This window comes from Salvelinus fontinalis, chromosome 10 (genome assembly GCF_029448725.1).
Source record: "Salvelinus fontinalis isolate EN_2023a chromosome 10, ASM2944872v1, whole genome shotgun sequence".
Taxonomy (NCBI): Eukaryota; Metazoa; Chordata; class Actinopteri; order Salmoniformes; family Salmonidae; genus Salvelinus; species Salvelinus fontinalis.
The window spans coordinates 44159739-44182619 of NC_074674.1; the positions used below are offsets into that span (position 1 = coordinate 44159739).

The 22881-nt window shown below is 45.6% G+C and overlaps 1 protein-coding gene across 1 annotated transcript in view; it reads right to left on the reverse strand.

Moving 5' to 3' along the window:
* LOC129863301 (neurobeachin-like) overlaps positions 1 to 22881 on the reverse strand; it is a 228369-nt gene that overhangs the window by 29516 nt on the left and 175972 nt on the right. Inside the window, exons 12-13 of the mRNA XM_055935189.1 lie at positions 11117 to 11285; positions 9103 to 9182 (exon numbers count right to left, since the gene is read on the reverse strand). Coding sequence (XP_055791164.1) covers positions 9103 to 9182; positions 11117 to 11285 — 249 coding nt within the window. The remainder of the gene's footprint in view (positions 1 to 9102; positions 9183 to 11116; positions 11286 to 22881) is intronic.

Below are 22881 nucleotides of genomic sequence, written 5' to 3' on the forward strand. Positions count from 1 at the left end.
TGTAACAGACAACAGGAAGGAGGAAGGAGACTCCATATCATCAGATCAGAATGGACAGAGTGTAACAGACAACAGGAAGGAGGAAGGAGACTCCATATCATCAGATCAGAATGGACAGAGTGTAACAGACAACAGGAAGGAGGAAGGTGACTCCATATCAGAGAGGAACATGTTGTTCCAACTGCATCACATATGTGTGTTTACTGTTAAACAAACCTTAGTGTTTGGGTTTTAACATGCCAGCAACTACAGAGGACGGAGAGAAAGAAAGGAGGGAGAGAAAGAGAGGACGGAGAGAAAGAGAGGAGGGAGAGAGAGAGAGATGAAAGCAAGGGATGATTCAGTGGAAACGATGATGGATAAGGCCAGAGGAGAAAAAGAGGGATGATTCAGCGGAAACGATGATGGATAAGGCCAGAGGAGAAAAAGAGGGATGGAAACGGACAGCTTTTAACAGATGAGAGGCGCTGCTTGGCAACCACAATAAATGTTTCCTGTCAACAACACAAGCCCAACAACAGCGACACACACACACACACTTTCCGGAACGCTGGTCCATAATGCAATTCTCCACACACAGTTCCTCCGATTACCCAGAAACCCCAAGGGGGCTTGGTCATAAACAAACAAACAAGTAAACAAGTAGGGTCCCGCGGGTCAGTGGGAGGAGTGCGGGTCAGTGGGAGGAGTGCGGGTCAGCCGGAGGAGCGCGGGTCAGCCGGAGGAGCGCGGGTCAGCCGGTGGAGCGCGGGTCAGCGGGAGGAGCGCGGGTCAGCCGGAGGAGCGCGGGTCAGCCGGAGGAGCGCGGGTCAGCGGGTGGAGCGCGGGTCAGCGGGTGGAGCGCGGGTCAGCGGGTGGAGCGCGTGTCAGCCGGAGGAGCGCGGGTCAGCGGGTGGAGCGCGGGTCAGCCGGAGGAGTGCGGGTCAGCGGGTGGAGCGCGGGTCAGCGGGTGGAGCGCGGGTCAGCCGGAGGAGCGCGGGTCAGCGGGTGGAGCGCGGGTCAGCCGGAGGAGCGCGGGTCAGCGGGTGGAGCGCGGGTCAGCGGGTGGAGCGCGGGTCAGCGGGTGGAGCGCGGGTCAGCGGGTGGAGCGCGGGTCAGCCGGAGGAGCGCGGGTCAGCCGGAGGAGCGCGGGTCAGCGGGTGGAGCGCGGGTCAGCCGGAGGAGCGCGGGTCAGCCGGAGGAGCGCGGGTCAGCGGGTGGAGCGCGGGGCAGCAGGAGGAGCGCGGGTCAGCGGGTGGAGCGCGGGTCAGCGGGTGGAGCGCGGGTCAGCCGGAGGAGCGCGGGTCAGCGTGTGGAGCGCGGGTCAGCCGGTGGAGCGCGGGTCAGCCGGAGGAGCGCGGGTCAGCGGGTGGAGCGCGGGTCAGCCGGTGGAGCGCGGGTCAGCGGGTGGAGCGCGGGTCAGCGGGTGGAGCGCGGGTCAGCCGGAGGAGCGCGGGTCAGCGGGTGGAGCGCGGGTCAGCCGGAGGAGCGCGGGTCAGCGGGTGGAGCGCGGGTCAGCGGGTGGAGCGCGGGTCAGCGGGTGGAGCGCGGGTCAGCGGGTGGAGCGCGGGTCAGCGGGTGGAGCGCGGGTCAGCCGGAGGAGCGCGGGTCAGCGTGTGGAGCGCGGGTCAGCGGGTGGAGCGCGGGTCAGCCGGAGGAGCGCGGGTCAGCGGGTGGAGCGCGGGTCAGCCGGTGGAGCGCGGGTCAGCCGGAGGAGCGCGGGTCAGCGGGTGGAGCGCGGGTCAGCCGGTGGAGCGCGGGTCAGTGCGGGTCAGCCGGTGGAGCGCGGGTCAGCGGGTGGAGCGCGGGTCAGCGGGTGGAGCGCGGGTCAGCCGGAGGAGCGCGGGTCAGCGGGTGGAGCGCGGGTCAGCCGGAGGAGCGCGGGTCAGCGGGTGGAGCGCGGGTCAGCGGGTGGAGCGCGGGTCAGCGGGTGGAGCGCGTGTCAGCCGGAGGAGCGCGGGTCAGCCGGAGGAGCGCGGGTCAGCGGGTGGAGCGCGGGTCAGCCGGAGGAGTGCGGGTCAGCGGGTGGAGCGCGGGTCAGCGGGTGGAGCGCGGGTCAGCGGGTAGAGCGCGGGTCAGCCGGAGGAGCGCGGGTCAGCGGGTGGAGCGCGGGTCAGCCGGAGGAGCGCGGGTCAGCGGGTGGAGCGCGGGTCAGCGGGTGGAGCGCGGGTCAGCGGGTGGAGCGCGGGTCAGCGGGTGGAGCGCGGGTCAGCGGGTGGAGCGCGGGTCAGCCGGAGGAGCGCGGGTCAGCGGGTGGAGCGCGGGTCAGCGGGTGGAGCGCGGGTCAGCCGGAGGAGCGCGGGTCAGCGGGTGGAGCGCGGGTCAGCCGGAGGAGCGCGGGTCAGCGGGTGGAGCGCGGGTCAGCCGGAGGAGCGCGGGTCAGCCGGAGGAGCGCGGGTCAGCGGGTGGAGCGCGGGTCAGCGGGTGGAGCGCGGGTCAGCCGGAGGAGCGCGGGTCAGCCGGAGGAGCGCGGGTCAGCGGGTGGAGCGCGGGTCAGCCGGAGGAGTGCGGGTCAGCGGGTGGAGCGCGGGTCAGCGGGTGGAGCGCGGGTCAGCCGGAGGAGCGCGGGTCAGCGTGTGGAGCGCGGGTCAGCCGGTGGAGCGCGGGTCAGCCGGAGGAGCGCGGGTCAGCGGGTGGAGCGCGGGTCAGCCGGTGGAGCGCGGGTCAGCGGGTGGAGCGCGGGTCAGCGGGTGGAGCGCGGGTCAGCCGGAGGAGCGCGGGTCAGCGGGTGGAGCGCGGGTCAGCCGGAGGAGCGCGGGTCAGCGGGTGGAGCGCGGGTCAGCGGGTGGAGCGCGGGTCAGCGGGTGGAGCGCGGGTCAGCGGGTGGAGCGCGGATCAGCCGGAGGAGCGCGGGTCAGCGTGTGGAGCGCGGGTCAGCGGGTGGAGCGCGGGTCAGCCGGAGGAGCGCGGGTCAGCGGGTGGAGCGCGGGTCAGCCGGTGGAGCGCGGGTCAGCCGGAGGAGCGCGGGTCAGCGGGTGGAGCGCGGGTCAGCCGGTGGAGCGCGGGTCAGTGCGGGTCAGCCGGTGGAGCGCGGGTCAGCGGGTGGAGCGCGGGTCAGCGGGTGGAGCGCGGGTCAGCGGGTGGAGCGCGGGTCAGCCGGAGGAGCGCGGGTCAGCGGGTCAGCCGGTGGAGCACGGGTCAGTGCGGGTCAGCCGGTGGAGCGCGGGTCAGCGGGTGGAGCGCGGGTCAGCGGGTGGAGCGCGGGTCAGCCGGAGGAGCGCGGGTCAGCGGGTGGAGTGCGGGTCAGCCGGAGGAGCGCGGCGATTACAATCCCAGGGTTGTGGGTTTGATTCCCACGGGGAACCAGAATGAAAATGTATGCACTCACACTACAGTAAGTTGTTCTGGATAAGAGAGTCTGCTAAATGAAAGTAACCGTGAGAGGAGGGTTGCACATTTCTGGGAACATTCAATAAATTCCAGTTGGAGTATTCCTGGAATCAGGGTGGAATAAGCAGGAAATCGTCTAACAATGATTTCTGGAAAAGCAGGGAATTTATTGAAAGTTCCCGTAATTTTGCAACCCTAGGTGAGAGGAAACAGGAGTGAGAGGAAAGAGGAGTGAGATGAAAGAGGAGTGTATTGTGTATTGAGAGGAAACAGGAGTGAGATGAAACAGGAGTGAGAGGAAACAGGAGTGAGAGGAAACAGGAGTGTATTGTGTATTGAGAGGAAACAGGAGTGAGATGAAACAGGAGTGAGAGGAAACAGGAGTGAGAGGAAACATGAGTGAGGGGAAACAGGAGTGAGAGGAAACAGGAGTTAAAGGAAATAGGAGTGAGAGGAAACAGGAGTGAGAGGAAACCGGAGTGAGAGGAAAGAGGAGTGAGAGGAAGGAGTGAGAGGAAACAGGAGTGAGATGAAAGAGGAGTGAGGGGAAACAGGAGTGAGAGGAAACAGGGGTGAGAGGAAACAGGAGTGAGCGGAAATAGGAGTGAGAGGAAACAGGAGTTAAAGGAAATAGGAGTGAGAGGAAACAGGAGTGAGATGAAAGAGGAGTGAGATGAAAGAGGAGTGAGGGGAAACAGGAGTGAGAGGAAACAGGAGGGAGAGGAAATAGGAGTGAGAGGAAACAGGAGTGAAAGGAAAGAGGAGTGAGAGGAAGGAGTGAGAGGAAACAGGAGTGAGATTAAACAGGGGTGAGAGGAACGTGGAGTGAGAGGAAAGAGGAGTGAGAGGAAGGAGTGAGAGGAAACAGGAGTGAGCGGAAATAGGAGTGAGAGGAAACAGGAGTGAAAGGAAAGAGGAGTGAGAGGAAGGAGTGAGAGGAAACAGGAGTGAGAGGAAACAGGAGTGAGATGAAAGAGGAGTGAGGGGAAACAGGAGTGAGGGGAAACAGGAGTGAAAGTAAGGAGGAGTGAGAGGAAGGAGTGAGAGGAAACAGGAGTGAGAGGAACGAGGAGTGAGCGGAAACAGGAGTGAGAGGAAAGAGGAGTGAGCGGAAACAAGAGTGAAAGGAAAGAGGAGTGAGAGGAAGGAGTGAGAGGAAACAGGAGTGAGAGGAAACAGGAGTGAGATGAAAGAGGAGTGAGGGGAAACAGGAGTGAGGGGAAACAGGAGTGAGAGGAAACAGGAGTGAGATGAAAGAGGAGTGAGGCGAAACAGGAGTGAGATGAAACAGGAGTGAGATGAAAGAGGAGTGAGGGGAAACAGGAGTGAGAGAAAACAGGAGTGAGATGAAAGAGGAGTGAGATGAAACAGGAGTGGGAGGAAAGAGGAGTGGGAGGAAACAGGAGTGAGAGGAAACAGGAGTGAGAGGAAACAGGAGTGAGAGGAAACAGGAGTGAGATGAAACAGGAGTGAGATGAAACAGGAGTGAGATGAAACAGGAGTGAGAGGAAAAGACGATCACCTCATGTTCAGGCAGATCCACTCATTATCATATGATATGTTTACTACACGTTTAATACACATGTAATATGTTTACTACACGTGTAATACACATTTACTACACGTTTACTACACATTTACTACATGTGTACTATGTTTACTACACATTTACTACACGTTTAATACAATTGTAATATGTTTACTACACGTTTACTACACGTGTAATACACATTTACTACACGTTTACTATACATTTACTACATGTGCAATATGTTTACTACATGTTTACTACACGCATACTACACGTTTACTACATGTGTACTATGTTTACTACACATTTACTACACGTTTAATACAATTGTAATATGTTTACTACACGTTTACTACACGTGTACTATACATTTACTACACGTTTACTACATGTGTACTATGTTTACTACACGCATACTACACGTTTACTACATGTGTACTATGTTTACTACACATTTACTACACGTGTCTGTCCTGTATTGTTGTGACGTCTCTGTTTTTTGTCATTTATTTGATAATACACTGGCATCTTGAGAGGTCATCACTGTGAATAAGTATTTCATCTTAATTTACTTATCTCTATAAAAATGAAGTTATATAATCCTTTCAGAATGTGGTATGTATTTCAGTAACGGTACGTTGAGTATGAGTCGTTACGGAACACTATACTGTGCTTAAGTATGTACCGGTAGTATGTTTTATCTGTGTAGTATGTACACTGAGTGTACAAAACATTAAGAACACCTTCCTAATATTGAGTTGCACTCTCCCCTTCTGCCCTCAGAACAGCCTCAATTCATCGGGTCATGGACTCTACAAGGTGTCGAAAGCGTTCCACAGGGATGCTGGCCCATGTTGACTCCAATACTTCTCATAGTTGTGTCATGTTGGCTGGATGTCCTTTGGGTGGTGGACCATTCTTGATACACACGGGAAACTGTTGAGTGTGAAGAACCCAGCAGCGTTGCAGTTCTTGACACAAACCAGTGCACCTGGCACCTACAAAGACACTTCAATATTTTGTCTTGCCCATTCACCCTCTGAATGGCACACATACACAATCTATGTCTCAATTGTCTCAAGGCTTAAAAATCCTTCTTTAACCAGGTCTCCTCCCCTTCATCTACACTGACTGAAGTGGATCTAACAAGTGACATGAATAAGGGATCATCAATAAGGGATCCAGGTGAAGAGCAGGTGTCCTTAATGTTTTGTACACTCAGTGTAGTATGAAGTTCAGTACCTTGAGTATGAGCTGTTTGAGGAACTACTGTACGAAATATGAATGTAGTATGTAATATGCAGTATGTAGAATGCAGTATGTAGTATGTAGTATGCAGTATGCAGTATGTAGTATGTAGTATGTAGTATGTAGTATGCAGTATGTAGTATGTAGTGTGCAGTATGTAGTATGTAGTATGCATTATGTAGTATGTAGTATGCAGTATGCAGTATGTAGTATGTAGTGTGCAGTATGCAGTATGTAGTATGCTGTATGCAGTATGTAGTATGCATTATGTAGTATGTAGTATGCAGTATGCAGTATGTAGTATGTAGTGTGCAGTATGTAGTATGCAGTATGTAGTATGCATTATGTAGTATGTAGTATACAGTATGCAGTGTGCAGTATGTAGTATGTAGTGTGCAGTATGCAGTATGTAGTATGCATTATGTAGTATGTAGTATACAGTATGCAGTGTGCAGTATGTAGTATGTAGTGTGCAGTATGTAGTATGCAGTATGTAGTATGCAATATGTAGTATGTAGTATACAGTATGCAGTATGTAGTATGTAGTATGTAGTGTGCAGTATGTAGTATGTAGTATGCATTATGTAGTATGTAGTATCCAGTATGCAGTATGTAGTATGTAGTGTGCAGTATGTAGTATGCAGTATGTAGTATGCATTATGTAGTATACAGTATGCAGTGTGCAGTATGTAGTATGCAGTATGTAATATGCAGTATGTAGTATGTAGTATGCAGTATGTAGTATGTAGTATGCAATATGCAGTATGTCGTATGCATTATGCAGTATGTAGTATGCAGTATGTAGTATGCAGTATGTAGTATGTAGTATGCATTATGCAGTATGTAGTATGCAGTATGCAGTATGTAGTATGCAGTATGTAGTATACAGTATGTAGTATGTAGTATGTAGTATGTAGTATGCAGTATGCAGTATACAGTATGTAGTATGTAGTATGCAGTATGCAGTATGTAGTATGCAGTATGTAGTATGCATTATGCAGTATGTAGTATGTAGTATGTAGTATGTAGTATGTAGTATGCAGTATGTAGTATGCATTATGCAGTATGCAGTATGTAGTATGCAGTATGTCGTATGTAGTATGTAGTATGTAGTATGCAGTATGTAGTATGTAGTATGTAGTATGTAGTATGTAGTATGCAGTATGTAGTATGTAGTATGCATTATGCAGTATGCAGTATGTAGTATGTAGTATGCATTATGCAGTATGCAGTATGTAGTATACAGTATGTAGAATGCAGTATGTAGTATGTAGTATGCATTATGCAGTATGTAGTATGTAGTATGTAGTATGTAGTATGCATTATGCAGTATGCAGTATGTAGTATGCAGTATGTAGTATGCATTATGCAGTATGCAGTATGTAGTATGTAGTATGCAGTATGTAGTATGCATTATGCAGTATGTAGTATGCAGTATGTAGTGTGCAGTATGTAGTATGTAGTATGCAGTATGCAGTATGTAGTATGCTGTATGTAGTATGCAGTATGTAGTATGTAGTATGCAGTATGTAGTATGCATTATGCAGTATGTAGTATGCAGTATGTAGTGTGCAGTATGTAGTATGTAGTATGCAGTATGCAGTATGTAGTATGTAGTATGCTGTATGCAGTATGTAGTATGTAGTATGCTGTATGTAGTATGTAGTATGTAGTGTGCAGTATGTAGTATGCAGTATGTAGTATGCAGTATGTAGTATGCTGTATGTAGTATGCAGTATGTAGTATGTAGTATGCATTATGCAGTATGTAGTATGCAGTATGTAGTATGCATTATGCAGTATGTAGTATGCAGAATGTAGTATGCAGTATGTAGAATGCAGTATGTAGTATGCAGTATGTAGTATGTAGTATGCTGTATGTAGTATCCAGTATGTAGTATGCAGTATGTAGTATGCATTATGTAGTATGCAGTATGCCGTAAGCAGTATGTAGTATGTAGTATGACGCATGCAGTATGTAGTATGTAGTATGCAGTATGTAGTATGCTGTATGTAGTATGACGCATGCAGTATGTAGTATGTAGTATGCAGTATGTAGTATGCAGTATGTAGTATGACGCATGCAGTATGTAGTATGTAGTATCCAGTATGTAGTATGCAGTATGCAGTATGTAGTATGTAGTATGCAGTATGTAGTATGACGCATGCAGTATGTAGTATGTAGTATGCAGTATGTAGTATGCAGTATGTAGTATGCAGTATGTAGTATCCAGTATGTAGTATGCAGTATCCAGTATGTAGTATGTAGTATGCAGTATGTAGTATGCAGTATGTAGTATGACGCATGCAGTATGTAGTATGTAGTATCCAGTATGTAGTATGCAGTATGTAGTATGCAGTATGTAGTATCCAGTATGTAGTATGCAGTATGCAGTATGTAGTATCCGGTATGTAGTATGTAGTATGCAGTATGTAGTATGTAGTATGTAGTATGCAGTATGCAGTATGTAGTATGCAGTATGTAGTATGCAGTATGTAGTATGTAGTATGTAGTATGCAGTATGCAGTATGTAGTATGCAGTATGTAGTATGTAGTATGCAGTATGTAGTATCCAGTATGTAGTATCCAGTATGTAGTATGTAGTATGCAGTATGTAGTATGTAGTATGTAGTATGCAGTATGCAGTATGTAGTATGCAGTATGTAGTATCCAGTATGTAGTATGCAGTATGTAGTATGTAGTATGCAGTATGTAGTATCCAGTATGTAGTATCCAGTATGTAGTATGCAGTATCCAGTATGTAGTATGTAGTATGCAGTATGTAGTATGTAGATTGTAGTATGCAGTATGTAGTATGCAGTATGTAGTATCCAGTATGTAGTATGTAGTATCCAGTATGTAGTATGCATTATGCAGTATGTAGTATGCAGTATGTAGTATGCAGTATGTTGTATGTAGTGTGCAGTATGTAGTATGTAGTATGTAGTATGCTGTATGTAGTATGCAGTATGTTGTATGTAGTATACAGTATGTTGTATGTAAAACATTGTTACCTTGAGTATGAGTTGTTTGAGGAACAGCAGCATGAAGGCTCTGAGAGAGATGATCTCCTTCTGGGACGGCCTCGGTCCATCTGCACACAGACAACATTAAAACAATGTTAATACAACATCAATACAACGTTAAAATAACATTAATTCAACGTCAATACAATGTCAAAACAACGTTAAAACAACGTTAAAGCAACGCCAAAACAACATCAATAAAATGTTAAAACAACATTAAGAGAATGTTAATACAACGTCAAAACAACGTTAAAACAATGTTAATACAACATTAATAAAACATTCATTCCATCTACACACAGAAAACATCAACACAACCTTAAATTCAGGTCATCTGTGGTTGGAATACACACGTCACGTATCACACACTCCTTTTCATCTGAGTGTGGCATGCAGTGTGTTCAGGGCTGTGTGACTTCTATAAATTCAAGTGTATGCGTGTGTGTGTGTGTGTTACTGCCTACTGCGTGCATGTGTGTGTTCAAGGCTGTGTGTTTGTGTGTGTGTGTGTGTGTGTGTGTGTGTGTGTGTGTGTGTGTGTGTGTGTGTGTGTGTGTGTGTGTGTGTGTGTGTGTGTGTGTGTGTGTGTGTGTGTGTGTTTGTTTGTTCTAAAAATCCAACTGTGCCCCAGGCCATGTCTCTTCCTGGCTCTGCTCCAGTAATGATGTGTGATCAATACACACACAAGTCCTCTGGCCTAGGAGACGTCATTAGTGAACACGGTCGATGAGAACACACCGAGGTAACGCTGACACAGAGGTAATGCTGACACAGAGGTACCGCTGACACAGAGGTAACGCTGACACAGAGGTAATGCTGATACAGAGGTAACACTGACACAGAGGTAATGCTGACAGAGGTACCGCTGATACAGAGGTAATGCTGACACAGAGGTAATGTTGACACAGAGGTACCGCTGACACAGAGGTAATGTTGACACCGAGGTACCGCTGACACAGAGGTACCACTGACACAGAGGTAATGTTGACACAGAGGTAATGTTGACACAGAGGTACCGCTGACACAGAGGTAATGCTGACACAGAGGTACCGCTGACACAGAGGTACCACTGACACAGAGGTAATGCTGACACAGAGGTACCGCTGACACAGAGGTAATGCTGACACAGAGGTAATGTTGACACAGAGGTACCACTGACACAGAGGTAATGTTGACACAGAGGTAATGTTGACACAGAGGTACCGCTGACACAGAGGTAATGCTGACACAGAGGTAATGCTGACACAGAGGTACCGCTGACACAGAGGTACCACTGACACAGAGGTAATGCTGACACAGAGGTACCGCTGACACAGAGGTAATGCTGAAACAGAGGTAATGTTGACACAGAGGTACCGCTGACACAGAGGTAATGTTGACACCGAGGTAATGCTGACACAGAGGTACCACTGACACAGAGGTAATGCTGACACAGAGGTAATGCTGACACAGAGGTACCGCTGACACAGAGGTAATGCTGACACAGAGGTACCGCTGATACAGAGGTAATGCTGACACAGAGGTACCGCTGACACAGAGGTAATGCTGACACAGAGGTACCGCTGATACGGAGGTAATGCTGACACAGAGGTACCGCTGACACAGAGGTACCACTGACACAGAGGTACCGCTGACACAGAGGTAATGCTGACACAGAGGTACCGCTGACACAGAGGTACCGCTGACACAGAGGTACCGCTGACACAGAGGTAACGCTGACACAGAGGTACCTGTGTATATGTTATCTATTATCTGAACCTGTGTGTGTGTGTGTGTGTGTGTGTGTGTGTGTGTGTGTGTGTGTGTGTGTGTGTGTGTGTGTGTGTGTGTGTGTGTGTGTGAGTGTGTGCGTGTGCGAGTGCGTGTGCGCGTGTGTGTGTGTGTGTACGTGCGAGTGCCTGTGTGTGTGTGTGTGTGTGTGTGTGTGTGTGTGTGTGTGTGTGTGTGTGTGTGTGTGTGTGTGTGTGTGTGTGTGTGTGTGTGTGTGTGTGTGTGTGCGTACCCAGTCCTTTCGGCGTGATGCCGCTGCTCTCCAGTGGGTTGATGGCCCAGTAGTAGTACTTCAGCGTGTGCATCAGCTGCAGCACGGTGCCGACGCGACGGATGGTGCTGTAGATGGTCGCCGTGCCAATGAACTCCGCAGACAGGTAGGTGTACAAGGACAGCTGAACCTGGGAGGAGAACCCACACAGACACACACAGAGACCGATACACACACACACACACACACACACACACACACACACACACACACACACACACACACACACACACACACACACACACACACACACACACACACAAACACACACACACACACACACACACACACACACACACAGACAGACACACACACACACAGAGACCGATACACACATACACACACGCACAAACACACATACACAGGAAGGGGAAGAGAGAAAGAGAAACAGGGGGAGGGAGGTTAGGGAGAGCAATTACACACACACACACACACACACACACACACACACACACACACACACACACACACACACACACACACACACACACACACACACACACACACACACACACACACACACACACACACACACACACACACACACACACACACACAATGTTAGTTGACTGCCAGCAACAATCAATGGAAGTTGCATGTTTGGAGACAGTGTTGAAAGCAGAGGATGGTTTTATAAACTACAGCCTCTGGGGAGCCCAACAAGACAAACCCCAGTAGTAGCCACCCTTAGCGGAGTTGGCAACAACCGGATAGATGAGGTTTTCAGAGATACGGCTAATTCAACCTACCCAGCAAACCAACATTGGTTCTGTGAAAGTTCCCAGAACATTTGTTAGTTTGCGTCAAATATTCTCATAACACAAAAACACTGTCCAGTCGTGCTGATGATTTTAGAATGTTTGTATAAAACATTCACCTGACATTGAAAGAACATTCCTAAAGAATGTTCCTATGACACATTTAATCTGTTCTTTAAAGGTTCCCAGATTTTTTCATTAGGTTGTGGGAACATTGTGTGGATATGACAGGAGATAACTTCCCAAAACACTAAAACTGTGCAGTTCTGATGATTATTACAATGTTTCTATTAGGTCGCAAAAAAAAAAACGTTTGCAAGAAAATTCCAAGAATAAATCATTTATGTTTTTTTTTAAAGTTCCTAAAACATTTATTTAGGTTGTGGGAGCATTGTGGGGACAAGATATAGGCAGCCTGACAACGTACACGAACTGCTCTGTCGTTGGCTACTTTAGTCTGAGTCTGCCATCATTGAAGTCGTTGATGGTAACGAGAGGCATTGTACAAAACAAAACCATCAGTGATTGGATCGTCTCTAACCAATCAGAGTATCAAAGCCAATGACATATTTTCAAACCGCCGCTTTACCCACGTGGGTTCTGGCTCTGACCCAACACATCGTTTTCTGGACCAATCAGACGGCCCGAACGTGTTCGGATTCCATGAAAGTACTCAGATCGGCTCGATATGGAGAAGAAACGAATGTCCATGGGCGTGGCGTAGTATTTGGCTGGAGCAAGGAGTCTGGGTAGCCAGGCAAAGAGATAGGTTGACAAAACACTAAAACTGCCCAGTTGCGCTGGTATTCTGATAATGTTTGTATCAGGGTGTACAAAACATGACTTTGATGTTGCAAGAATGTTGACAGAACAGCCTTTCTGAGTTCTTTAACGGTTCCCAGAACATTTAACGTTGTGGGAACGTTGTGTGCACATTACAAGAGATTCCAAAACATGCAATATGCTCAGTTGTGATAACATTCATATAACGTTTAAGTTAGGTTGCACCGAACATTCCTATGATGTTTTAAGAATGAAATAAGTCCGTTTTTATGACGTTCGTAGCATATTTATTTGGGGTTTAACATAATATTCCATTCATGTTCACACAATATACATTTTACCTTGTCTTAAGAGGTCCTTAAAATGTTCACAAGTATTTAGAAAATGTTATAATTGTCACACCCTGGCCGTAGTTATCTTTGTTTGCATTATTATTTTAGTTAGGTCAGGGTGTGACATGGGGAAGTATGTGTTTTGGTTTGTCTAGGGGTTTGTATGTTTAATGGGGCAGGGTCTTGTCTAGGTGTTTGTATGTCTATGGCTGCCTAGATTGGTTCTCAATTAGAGACAGCTGTGGTTTATTGTCTCTGATTGAGAGCCATATTTAAGGCAGCCATAGGCATTTGAGTTTTGTGGGTAATTGTCTATGTTCTATGTTGCAGGTGTGCAATTAGTTCTGTTTAGCTTCACGATCGTTTGTTTTGTTCATTTTGTAAGTGTTTGTTTTTTCCTTCATTAAAGAATATGTATTTTTCACGCGCTGCGCCTTGGTCCTCTCTTTCTCAAGAAGACGATCGTGACAATAATTAAGTTTTACCACAACATTCTCAGTATACAAATGTGTATCTCCTTAAAGCAGATTGGAATACATCCCCATTAAGTTTATTTTCAGATTTAATGGCAATTTGCATTTGCAGACTGAATTGTAGGTGATTTAGAAACAAATTTAATTAGGAGGAACAGTCTAACAGCATTTAGTCATGCAAACACAACCATATCTTTTACACTTCATAGGTTGCCAATCTGCGTGGTTCAACCCTACAATGTTTAGTTCCCTAGCCAGGTATTTTATCCTCTGCGTCACCAGGGAAGCTCTTTAACAAAAAAAATATAATTCAGTATAGTCGCCATGGCAGTATGGTCGCCATGGCAGTATGGTCAACCAGGAATTCCATGCTTCCTTTTTAACCTTCTTAGACATAACTAACCCGAGGAAATACTGGTAAACATAACTAACCCGAGGAAATACTGGTAAACATTACTAACCCGAGGAAATACTGGTAAACATAACTAACCCGGGGAAATACTGGTAACTGAGTTATTCACCACCACTTCACCCACACTATTTATATATATATATATATCTGCTACGTACTTCGGGACACATATTTACAACGTATCCCAGACTAGAAGTGCTGATCCCCAGGAAGAGCCAATGGGAATCCTAATAAATAACAAATACTTTTCAGATCATGAAAAGTAAGACGAGCATCTCAAAGTAGATATTATATTGGGTTCATTTTAAAAGTTGAACAGTCAATTTTTACACAATGTTTAATTTGTTTGTTAGCCTAAATTCTGAATTTCTGATTGTAAGAAATAAAGAAAACCTCTCTTTTCGTAGAGTATATCTGAACCTTAATTTCCCCCAAACATTTTTTTGAAAGGAACATGGTTAAAGAATACGTGGGATTGTTCTCACCAGTTCATAAGACCTTCTCACGTATAGACTACTTTTTCCTAGACAACAGATTTCTGCCACTTATCACAGAGTGTGTTTACCAAGCTATAGTCATTTTGAATCACTTTAACCAAATACACAGCCTATTTATCACCCTTGTTATCTTAACTCTCTACGGCTATCAGAAGAAACCCTTGGTGTCTTAACTCTCTACTGCTATCAGAAGAAACCCTTGTTATCTTAACTCTCTACTGCTATCAGAAGAAACCCTTGGTGTCTTAACTCACTACTGCTATCAGAAGAAACCCTTGTTGGTTTAACTCTCTACTGCTATCAGAAGAAACCCTTGGTGTCTTAACTCACTACTGCTATCAGAAGAAACCCTTGTTATCTTAACTCTCTACTGCTATCAGAAGAAACCCTTGGTGTCTTAACTCACTACTGCTATCAGAAGAAACCCTTGTTGGTTTAACTCTCTACTGCTATCAGAAGAAACCCTTGTTATCTTAACTCACTACTGCTATCAGAAGAAACATTTGTTGCTTTTATATAATCTCAGATTGAGCTGTTTCTCGAGTTTAATCAAACCCTTGGAATGTCTCCTCCTGCAGTATGGGAATCAATGAAGGCTTATCTAAGGGGCCAAATGATTTCCTACAGCGCAAGATTAAGGAACTGCAATATTCAACGCTTAGGGGAATTTACAAATAAAAACCCGGATTTTGATATGACATATTCACACTCTTCATACGTAGATGTAATACAACAACGTTTGACACATCAGACAGAGTTTGATCTTCTTTCAACTCGACAAGGTCAAAATCTAATTAGAAAATCTCAATACAAAAATGATGAACATGGAGAGAAATCAGGGAACATGGTAGTACTCCGGCTGCGTCAGAGAACCTCAAAACAAACCTGAGATAACTGACGAGCTGGGTAACACATGTATGGATCATTTAGAGGTCAGTTCATGCTTTCATAACTTTCACTCAGAATTATACACTTCGTAATCCGCTGGTAATGCTACCTTACTCCACACCTTCTTTGAGAACTTAGATATTCCTACAGTTGAACCTGAGACAGCTGCTGAATTAGAAGAGCAGTTCTCTGTAGCAGAGACTGTGTTCACAGTGGAATCTACGCAGTGTGGTAAATCTCCTTGAACCAACGGATTTCTGAGCAAATTCTTAAAATAATTCCCAGATCAATTCTCTCCTCTCTTGCATTCCGTATTTTAGGAATCATTCTTCTCAAACTCTTTACCCTCAACAATGAGACAATCGTGTATTTCACTTATTCTGAAGAAAGGGGAGAAAAACAACTCTTGAGTGTGGTTCATATAGGTCAAGTAAACATCCTCTCACTGTCAACTGCATTTATTTTCAGCAAACTTAACATGTGTAAATATTTGTATGAACTTAAACAAGATTCAACAACTGACACATAAACTGAACAAGTTCCACAGACATGTGACTAACAGAAATTGAATAATGTGTCCCTGAACAAAGGGGGGGGGGGGTCAAAATCAAAAGTAACACTGGTAACACAAAAGTAACACAAAAGTAACACAATCAAAAGTAACATCTGGTGTGGCCACCAGCTGCATTAAGTACTGCAGTGCATCTCCTCCTCATGGACTGCACAAGATTTGCCAGTTCTTGCTTTGAGATCCTACCACACTCTTCCGCAAAGGCACCTGCAAGTTCCCGGACATTTTCTGGGGGGAATGGCCCTCACCCTCACCCTCCGATCCAACAGGTCCCAGACGTGCTCAATGGGATTGAGATCCAGGCTCTTCGCTGGCCATGACAGAACACTGACATTCCTGTCTTGCAGGAAATCACACACAGAACGAGCAGTATGGCTGGTGGCTTTGCCATGCTGGAGGGTCATGTCAGGATGAGCCTGCAGGAAGGGTACCACATGAGGGAGGAGGATGTCTTCCCTGTAACGCACAGCGTTGAGACTGCCTGCAATGACAACAAGCTCAGTCTGATGATGCTGTGACACACCGCCCCAGACCATGACGGACCCGCTCCAGAGTACAGGCCTCGGTGTAATGCTCATTCCTTTCGACGATAAACGCGAATCCGACCATCCCCACTGGTGAGACAAAACCGTGACTCGTCAGTGAAGAGCACTTTTTGCCAGTCCTGTCTGGTCCAGCAACGGTGGGTTTGTGCCCATAGGCGACGTTGTTGCCAGTGATGCCTAGTGAGGACCTGCCTTACAACAGGTCTACAAGCCCTCAGTCCAGCCTCTCTCAGCAGATTGCGTACCGTCTCTCGCTCTAACTGTAACTCTCTCTACTATACGGGTCAACTCAGACAAGTCAGTTAAAATTACTTATACCCCAGACCCGTGACACTGGTATCAGATCTACCCCAGACCCGTGACACTGGTATCAGATCTACCCCAGACCCGTGACACTGGTATCAGATCTACCCCAGACCCGTGACACTGGTATCAGATCTACCCCAGACCCGTGACACTATTTAGAATTCTGGATCCGGACCCGCTCAGGTTCCGGATCGGGTCTCGGGTCTTCTGGTACAGGTGGATCCGTGTTTGAAGGTTCTGAGTGTGTATTTAAGAAGCATATGAATACACAAATAAAGCTCTAACTAAACTGTCAACACATCCGCACAAGTGGACAGTTTGTGTGTTTTGTGAGCGTTTCTTTTGTGATGTCCCAACAATAATTCCACCAGACTATTCCCACAACTTAATGAAACATTCTGCAAACAGATTAAATGTGTTCTAGGAATGTTTCTGGAAACAGATTAAATGTTGTTCTAGGAATGTTTCTGGAAACAGATTAAATGTGTTCCAGGAATGTTTCTGGAAACAGATGAAATGTGTTCTAGGAATGTTTCTGGAAACAGATTAAATGTGTTCTAGGAATGTTTCTGGAAACAGATTAAATGTTGTTCTAGGAATGTTTCTGGAAACAGATGAAATGTGTTCTAGGAATGTTTCTGGAAACAGATTAAATGTTGTTCTAGGAATGTTTCTGGAAACAGATGAAATGTGTTCTAGGAATGTTTCTGGAAACAGATTAAATGTTGTTCTAGGAATGTTTCTGGAAACAGATGAAATGTGTTCTAGGAATGTTTCTGGAAACAGATGAAATGTGTTCTAGGAATGTTTCTGGAAACAGATGAAATGTGTTCTAGGAATGTTTCTGGAAACAGATTAAATGTGTTATAGGAATGTTTCTGGAAACAGATTAAATGTGTTATAGGAATGTTTCTGGAAACAGATTAAATGTTGTTATAGGAATGTTTCTGGAAACAGATTAAATGTTGTTATAGGAATGTTTCTGGAAACAGATTAAATGTTGTTATAGGAATGTTTCTGGAAACAGATGAAATGTGTTCTAGGAATGTTTCTGGAAACAGATGAAATGTGTTCTAGGAATGTTTCTGGAAACAGATGAAATGTGTTCTAGGAATGTTTCTGTAAACAGATTAAATGTGTTCTAGGAATGTTTCTGGAAACGTCAGGTGAATGTTTTATACTAACATTCTAAAATCACCACCACGAGTGGACATTATTTTTGTGTTCTAAGAACGTTTGCCGCGACCGAACGAATGTTCTGGGGAACTTTCAAAGAACTAGTTTTGGTTTTCTGGGAAAAACATTGTGTTATTACATTACCTAGAAACCTAATGAGAACGTTTGAGGAATGTTCTGTGGTGGTTGTTACAGATGTTCTGCACAACATTTGAGTGAATGTTAAGAGATAATTACAAGAATATTTTAGCTGGTGCTAAAATTCTAATAGTTAAGACTAATTTCAGTTTATGTGACAAAACAAGCAAATGTAGTGTAGAGAATCATTGTACGATCTAAACCGCTGTGAAATACAGAGTATTTTCAGCTGTTTGAAGATGGTGTACAAAACCGAAAGTTTTAAAAAAAAACTTAAGAACTGGGAGCATAGAAATAGCGCACATACAGTAGAACAGATCTACCGCTTGCTTTCAATGAGAATGACAGATCTATAACACACTTTTCTATGTGAATTTGGTCGGGTCGCCCCAAAAAAAGGTTACATATTGCAGCTTTAAAACATTTTGATATCAAAAACATTCTCTAAATGTTTTTTGGGGGATGTTGTCATCCTCATGTCAGATGAAACGCTCACTAGAACTTATTGAGTATCTGAGCTAATGTTCTAGGTAGCTTCTTTTCCCACTTCAACAGGATGTGGGAACTCCATTTTCTTTTATGCCTGCTATGTCAGGTTAAACCAAGCCCCAAAGTCCTCTCCTCTCCTGTCATCTCTCCTCTCCCCTTTTCCTTAGCTCTCCCCTCACCTATCAGCTCTCCTCCCCTCTCCTCCTCTCTTCTCTTGTATTCTCTCCCCTCCTTTCCTCTCCTCTCAAGCCCTCCACTACCCTCCTCTCTCTCCACTGGCTGCTGTTATTCAGTTAGCTTGTTTTTTTACTGCCTCAGGCACAACTAGCCTCATCTAAGTACTACCCACAAACACCCTCTCAGCTTTGACATTTAAAAATAACCTTCTCTCTCTATATATATATATATATCTCTCTCTATCTCTCTCTCTATCTATCTCTCTCTCAATTCAATTTAAGGGACTTTATTGGCATGGGAAACATATGTTAACTTTGCCAAAGCAAGTGAAGTAGACAATAAACAAAAGTGAAATAAACAATCATAAATTAACAGTAAACATCACACTTAGAAAAGTTTCAAAATATAAAGACATTTCTAATATTATGGCTATGTACAGTGTGGTATCGATAACGCCCACAAAATGTAACAGAATGTCTTAGCCTGCACTTGAAAAGTCCCATCAGGAGAGCTGTAACTAAAGCTGAGGGTGGCAGGGCTGAGATTTAGAGGCTACGGTACTTGGGATTACCTGTTCCTTTAATATAAGAAGGTAATGAAGGGGAAACCAGGGAGTTAACTCTCTCCCTCTCTCCCTCTCTCCCCCTCTCTCTCTCTCTCCCTCTCTCTCTCTCTCTCTCCCTCTCTCCCTCTCTCTCCCTCTCTCTCTCCCTCTCTCCCTCTCTCCCTCTCTCCCTCTCTCCCTCTCCAATTCAATTCAAAGGACTTTATTGGCATGGGAAACATATGTTGATATTGCCAAAGCAAGTGAAATAGATAATAAACAAAAGTGAAATAAATAATAAAAATAACAGTAAACATTATACTCACAGAAGTTCCAAAAGAATAAAGACATTTCAAATGTCATTTTATGTCTATATACAGTGTTGTGACGATGTGTAAATAGTTAAGGTGCAAAAGGGGAATTAAATGTGGTGTTTGTTCTTCACTGGTTGCCCTTTTCTTGAGGCAACAGGTCACAAATCACACTGAGGTATTTCACCCAATAGATATGGGAGTTTATCACAAATTTGGGTCTGTATAATCTGAGGGAAATATGTGTCTCTAATATGGTCATACATCGGGCAGGAGGTTAGGAAGTGCAGCTCAGTTTCCACCTCATTTTGTGGGCAGTGTGCACATAGCCTGTCTTCTCTTGAGAGCCATGTCTGCCTACAGAGGCCTTTCTCAATAGCAAGGCTATGCTTATTGAGTCTGTACATAGTCAAAGCTTTCCTTAAGTTTGGGTCAGTCACAGTGGTCAGATATTCTGCCACTGTGTACTCTCTGTTTAGGGCCAAATAACATTCTAGTTTGCTCTGTTTTTTTGTTAATTCTTTCCAATGTATCAAGTAATTATCTTTTTGTTTTCTCATGACTTGGTTGGGTCTAATTGTGTTGGTGTCCTGGGGCTCTGTGGGGTCTGTTTGTGTTTGTGAACAGAGCTCCAGGACCAGCTGGTTTAGGGGACTCAGGGGACTTCTCCATGACCATGTTCTCCATGTTCTCCATGGCTTAGGGGACTCTTCTCCATGACCATGTTCTCCATGGCTTAGGGGACTCTTCTCCATGACCATGTTCTCCATGGCTTAGGGGACTCTTCTCCATGTTCATCACTCTGTATCCCTCTAGATAGCAATTCAATCCAAATCAAGGGCCTTTATTGGCATTGGGAAACATATGTTAACATTGCCAAAGCAAGTGAGGTAGATAATATACAAATATAATATAATATACAGTGGGGCAAAAACGTATTTAGTCAGCCAGCAATTGTGCAAGTTCTCCCACTTAAAAAGATGAGAGAGGCCTGTAATTTTCATCATAGGTACACTTCAACTATGACAGACAAAATGAGAAAAATAAATCCAGAAAATCACATTGTAGGATTTTTTATGAATTTATTTGCAAATTATGGTGGAAAATAAGTATTTGGTCACCTACAAACAAGCAAGATTTCTGGCTCTTACAGACCTGTAACTTCTTATTTAAGAGGCTCCTCTGTCCTCCACTCATTACCTGTATTAATGGCACCTGTTTGAACTTGTTATCAGTATAAAAGACACCTGTCCACAACCTCAGTCACACTCCAAACTCCACTATGGCCAAGACCAAAGAGCTGTCAAAGGACACCAGAAACAAAATTGTAGACCTGCACCAGGCTGGGAAGCCTGAATCTGCAATAGGTAAGCAGTTTGGTTTGAAGAAATCAACTGTGGGAGCAATTATTAGGAAATGGAAGACATACAAGACCACTGATAATCTCCCTCGATCTGGGGCTCCACGCAAGATCTCACCCCGTGGGGTAAAAATCCCAGAACCACACGGGGGGACCTAGTGAATGACCTGCAGAGAGCTGGGACCAAAGTAACAAAGCCTACCATCAGTAACACACTACGCCGCCAGGGACTCAAATCCTGCAGTGCCAGATGTGTCCCCCTGCTTAAGCCAGTACATGTCCAGGCCCGTCTGAAGTTTGCTAGAGAGCATTTGGATGATCCAGAAAAAGATTGGGAGAATGTCACATGGTCAGATGAAACCAAAATATAACTTTTTGGTAAAAACTCAACTCGTCGTGTTTGGAGGACAAAGAATGCTGAGTTGCATCCAAAGAACACCATACCTACTGTGAAGCATGGGGGTGGAAACATCATGCTTTGGGGCTGTTTTTCTGCAAAGGGACCAGGACGACTGATCCGTGTAAAGGAAAGAATGAATGGGGCCATGTATCGTGAGATTTTGAGTGAAAACCTTCCATCAGCAAGGGCACTGAAGATGAAACGTTGCTGGGTCTTTCAGCATGACAATGATCCCAAACACACCGCCCGGGCAACGAAGGAGTGGCTTCGTAAGAAGCATTTCAAGGTCCTGGAGTGGCCTAGCCAGTCTCCAGATCTCAACCCCATAGAAAATCTTTGGAGGGAGTTGAAAGTCCGTGTTGCCCAGCAACAGCCCCAAAACATCACTGCTCTAGAGGAGATCTGCATGGAGGAATGGGCCAAAATACCAGCAACAGTGTGTGAAAACCTTGTGGAGACTTACAGAAAACGTTTGACCTCTGTCATTGCCAACAAAGGGTATATAACAAAGTATTGAGATAAACTTTTGTTATTGACCAAATACTTATTTTCCACCATAATTTGCAAATAAATTCATAAAAAATCCTACAATGTGATTTTCTGGATTTTTTTTCTCATTTTGTCTGTCATAGTTGAAGTGTACCTATGATGAAAATTACAGGCCTCTCTCATCTTTTTAAGTGGGAGAACATGCACAATTGGTGGCTGACTAAATACTTTTTTGCCTCACTGTATCTCTCTCTCCTCTAACTCTCACACAGGCAGACAGACACTTAGCTCGGAGCTCATTGAAATGTCCAGGGTGGTTAGAAAGAGCCGTAATGAGACGGTATCTCTTAATGAGGTATCCTAACGATGTAGCAGTGGCATACAATGGACTGGTACTATACCCACTGCCCCAGTTAATTCACTAGACTGGCACTATACCCAGCTAATTCACTAGACTAGCACTATACCCACTGCCACAGCTAATTCACTAGACTGGCACTATACCCACTGCCACAGCAAATTCACTAGACTGGCACTATACCCACTGCCACAGCTAATTCACTAGACTGGCACTATACCCACTGCCACAGCTAATTCACTAGACTGGCACTATACCCACTACCCCAGCTAATTCACTAGACTGGCACTATACCCAGCTAATTCACTAGACTGGCACTATACCCACTGCCACAGCTAATTCACTAGACTGGAACTATACCCACTGCCCCAGCTAATTCACTAGACTGGCACTATACCCACTGCCACAGCTAATTCACTAGACTGGCACTATACCCACTACCACAGCTAATTCACTAGACTGGCACTATACCCACTGCCACAGCTAATTCACTAGACTGGCACTATACCCACTGCCACAGCTAATTCACTAGACTGGCACTATACCCACTACCCCAGCTAATTCACTAGACTGGCACTATACCCACTACCCCAGCTAATTCACTAGACTGGCACTATACCCACTACCACAGCTAATTCACTAGACTGGCACTATACCCACTGCCACAGCTAATTCACTAGACTGGCACTATACCCACTGCCACAGCTAATTCACTAGAC